General features: G+C 54.7%; 1 protein-coding gene across 1 annotated transcript in view; it reads left to right on the plus strand.

The window, feature by feature from the left end:
- Positions 1-1,999: 1,999 nt before the first annotated feature.
- The window catches only part of APRT (adenine phosphoribosyltransferase), a gene marked incomplete at its 5' end in the record, with an annotated part of 7,771 nt that continues 5,486 nt past the window's right edge, over positions 2,000-4,284 (plus strand). The window contains one exon of the mRNA XM_035895188.1: positions 2,000-2,094. Coding sequence (XP_035751081.1) covers positions 2,000-2,094 — 95 coding nt within the window. The remainder of the gene's footprint in view (positions 2,095-4,284) is intronic.

Genomic DNA, 4,284 nt, shown 5'->3' on the forward strand with positions numbered 1-4,284 from the left:
TTTTTTCCCCCCAGCGAGGACATCCTTGCAGTCGCTGTGCGAAATAATTCCAGCAGCTGAAGAAAGGCCTTTTGAAGGTGAGAATGGTTTGAAATGGGGGCTTTTGGGGGGGAAGGCAGGGCTGGGAGGCAGTTTTGGTGGCTGCAGAGTTGCCAGCAGCCTCTTCAGCACAGCGGGACAAGAAATCTCTCCCCAGGGATCTTGGGGTTGTCCTCAGCACTGGGCAACTTCACAAACTCCACGCGCCTTTACTCTCCGAGAGTTCCCCCTCAGTGCTGCTTCAGTATCCAGATAACTGGTTTACAGTTGGAGCGACTTGTTTTCCATTTCTCTTAACAGTTACAACACTTGGAAATGGACTTTTGCTCTCTGATAGCACTCGGTGCGAGCGTTCCGTCTGTTATCAGAAGGCGACACGGCCGTGCCTCTTGGATTAAACCGCCAGTTTTTAAGAACAGTTGTAAGGAAAGAACTGAAATCCCATTTTAGGTTCTTTTTTTCCTTTGGAAAGTGGCTATTTTAAACACCAAGAAAAGACTCCATTTGCCTGTTTTCTTTATATCCCCTTCCACCGTTTATAGTTTTGTTGTTGCTCAAAGTCGAGTTCGGATTATATAAATCCTAAATAAAGGAGGAGCCCTCGCCAAAAGCAGGCTCTTAGGCGTGTAAAAAAACCCTCTGCTGTCCAGCTTCTCAAGAGAGCCGGTCTGGCAGCTCCCTGTGCCTTTGTCCCTCCCGGAGTCACTTAATACCCTTCTGGGCGATCCGCGTGTCGGTAGCACGATTCCCATCGGAAAGGGATAGGGGCTGCAAAGCCAGTCGGCCCGTTCGCCAGCAGCGAGGAACGCGTGCCAGATCCATTAGTTCTGGATTGGACTCAAAATCCCTTCCCAGCTCGGCCAGGCTGGCCAGAGAAGGGGGGGTTGTGTCTTCTCCAAGGGCCTGATCCATCCTGCTGCAGTGGGCAGGAGGTGCTGGGTTTGGCTCCGTGCAAACAAGGATGCTGTGGGAGGGCAGGGACGGTTCACGATGCCTTCACCTCTTTTAAGGGGGGACAAAGCTTGCTCGTTATACAGTATGAACGCTTCGGTCCCGAGCCCAGGGAGCTGGCCAAGGAACTGCATTCTTCTGCTGATGAAATAAGATATTTCGAATTTGTTGTGTTTTTTTTTTTTTTTAAATAAAATGGGTTTAAAGTGCATGCGTTTCTAAAGCTGAAATTGAAACGAAACGTTCCAGCGGATTTTAAAGGAAATTTTAGTTCTCATTTCCCCTTGTGGGGTATGTTGAAATTGTGGGCGTTTTGTTCCACTTCACGCTGAAGTTTTAAAATCCTTAAACGGAACAGAAACTTCCATACTCAGCGCCGCTCTTCTGATGGCCTGGTTAAACTGATTAGAGCCAGCTCCCCAGCCTTTACACCCCCCGTTCCTATGTTCACCAGCTGATAACATCTCTCGTAGCAGGCTCTCAAAGGACTTTTAAATCCCTGATTACCTCTGTGCCCAAATGAGAGGCAAAGCCAGGGTCCTACTGCTACAGAACCCCCGGGGGGGTCCAGCTCCCTGGTGGTGGATCCTCCGCCAGGCACAGAGCAGCCCTAAACCTCTCCGAGCCGCAAGCGGATGTCAAGGCACCTCCCCGGTGATATTCCAGAGCTGAGGTCCTTTGACATCACATTTGGAAATTGGTCCTAGGAAAGTTCTTTTCAGATGGAAACTGCAGTAGGAGTCAGCACTGGTGTTTGAAAGGTTGAACAATTACAGGGGAAACTAATTTATTTTGGATGTTGAAAACCAGTCTGTACTGGTAGGTGCAATTCATGTCCTTTGAAATGGAGGATTAATGAGGCGAAGTTCTGACCGAGACCTGAGAAACGTTGGGTTTTAAACCCGAGCTGGCCTGTGGCGTAATTTCTGGCAGCTGAATCACTGGAAGCCCGATTTGGTGTAACCGTTATGCTCTTCTTGGCAGAACTGACGGTGTCCGAGGGGCCTGATCCTGCGCCAGAGGAGGAGGGAGCCCCCCCAGCTGCTTCTTCACCCGGCTGCTGAACGCGGAGAGACCGGTGGGAGCCCTTGGCAGCTTGTCCTGGTGAGAGCTGCTGGTTTGCCTGGGGTCGGTTGGGATAAGGGGCCGGGGAACCTCGCTTAGCCTGAAGGAAAGTGCGGTGGTATCTCCTGCTAGTAACGGTGGTGATCGCGTAGGAGGGCTGCAAACAGGAAAAGTGGGGTGAAGACCCCAGCTTACGGCTCCTCCATCAGCAGAAGGCGGGGGCGCCTGGTGTTTGCACTGCAGGCAGGCTGCAAAAGAGCCCTTTCCCAGCTCCAGCTTATTTCCATGGGTAGGCAGATAAATTCCATCACTTCCATCTGCCAGGAAGAAGAGGAGTTGCTGGAATAGTTCATTGTCCGGTATCGTGGTTGGTGAGGTTACATGAGAAAACCCTTCCAGCTCAGCCGAGGGAGCGAGGGTGTTGCAAAGCCCCCGTTCCAGCGGAAGGCTGTGTGCTTCGTCCACGTTTGCTTCACTGGAACAGCAGCTAGAGAGGATTTTTCGAGTGCCAAAGAGATAATCTGACTTCAGGGAAAATCTTAGTCTGTAAGGGAATGGTTGTGAAGGGAGGCACGCTGACTGTCTCTGGCAATAGAGAGCTTAACAAGAAAGGGAGCAACCTTTGCACTGGCCTTCGGCTTGGCTCGTTTGCACCTCGGGCAGAGACATCTGTTAAACAGGTGCCTTTTGCTGTCTAGAGATGAATTAGGAAGAAAATAGAGCAGTGGAGGATTCAGTGCGCGGCAAATGATTGCTCAGGGTTTGCACCCAGCACTGGGAACTATGCAGCGAGGCAGGACGTGTCGGCTGCTGGGATGCGGGCAGAACCGGGTGCCTGGTGAGCCGTGCTGTGCGTACGAGCCCGTCACGGCTAAGCTGGAGAGGAGACCAGCTTCCCCTCCTGCTGCTGCTCCTCCTGCGCGAGAGCCACTTCTGGGCACCCAGCCCACGGGGTCCGTACCAAATCACTGCAAAATACCCAGATAGCTGCTGGCACGCTGGCACACACCTCAGAGACGGGCCCTAACGGTGTCCCCACCGCAGCTACTGGCAGCGAGCACTGAGCTTGACCCGGGGCGTTGCGTGCTAGAACTGCCTTTGCTTTCCGCAGCAGCGGGTTGTACCCGGATGCACTTGGACCAGATCCAAGTCATCTTTGCTAATGTAAGAGGAGATCTGTACTCATTCAGCAGTACGGCTCCTGCCCACGATGGGTTTTGCATGGAAAAATGGCTCCTCACCCATCGGGCGCTGGGAGGTAGGAGCTGCGTGAGAGCACCCTGCCCTGCGAATGGGTGACACCGGTAGCTGCTGAGCTGTTAGTCCAGGACGGAGGGTGCTCAGACCGGCTCCGTTATCATCCCCCATGAGTGTAATCCAAACCAGAGGTTCTAACAAACACAAAATGTGATTCCAAGAGTTCACAAGAGGTGACAAGGGACAGAAAAGCAGGAAATAGTTCAGTCCTAACAAGCTTGCTATCTGTGCGAGGCGCTGGGCAGGGGTGAAGGGGGGTGGAAGTGCAACCCCTCGGCGTGGAACCCCTTTCCGAAGCTGGCTGGGGCAAGGCAGGGTCCCAGGGCTTCATGCACTGGGGAAATAGAGCCCCACACCCCACAGGTACCAGAGCACTCTTCAGAGGGGAAACTGGGGCTCCATGCCCTGGGGTACTGGGGCCCCATAGCAGTGGGGGTACCCAGCCTCCGTGCACCAGGGTACAGAGCACTGGGGCAGTGTGCATCGAGGTACCGGGGCTCCCTGCTTTCAGGTGCTGGGGTGCTCTGCACTGGGGATACCTGGGCTCCATGCACCAGGGTACCAGAGCTCCAGGGCAGCAGAGCACCACGCACTGGGGAGATCGGGGCTCTGTGCTTTGGGGTACCAGAGCAATATGTACTGGGGAGGGGAGTGGGGGGAGAGGTTGGGACGCCATGCACAGGGGGATTGGGGCTCTGTGCATGGGGGTGCCAGAGCTCCACACACCAGGCAGTCAGGGCTCCGTACCCCGGAGTACCAGACCTCCATGCACCGCGGCAAACCTCCATCCACAGCTCTGTGCATGGGGGTGCCAGAGCTCCATGCACTGGGGGGACTGGTGCTTTGTGCCCCGGGGTACCAGACCCCAATGCCCCGGGGGGGTCAGGGCTCTGTGCCATGGGGTACCAGACCTTTGTGCTGGGGGGGTCGGGGCTCCGTACCCTGGGGCACCAGAGCTCCATGCATCGGGGG

Source organism: Egretta garzetta, unplaced genomic scaffold, assembly GCF_000687185.1.
Source record: "Egretta garzetta isolate BGI_Z169 unplaced genomic scaffold, ASM68718v1 scaffold395, whole genome shotgun sequence".
NCBI lineage: Eukaryota > Metazoa > Chordata > Aves > Pelecaniformes > Ardeidae > Egretta > Egretta garzetta.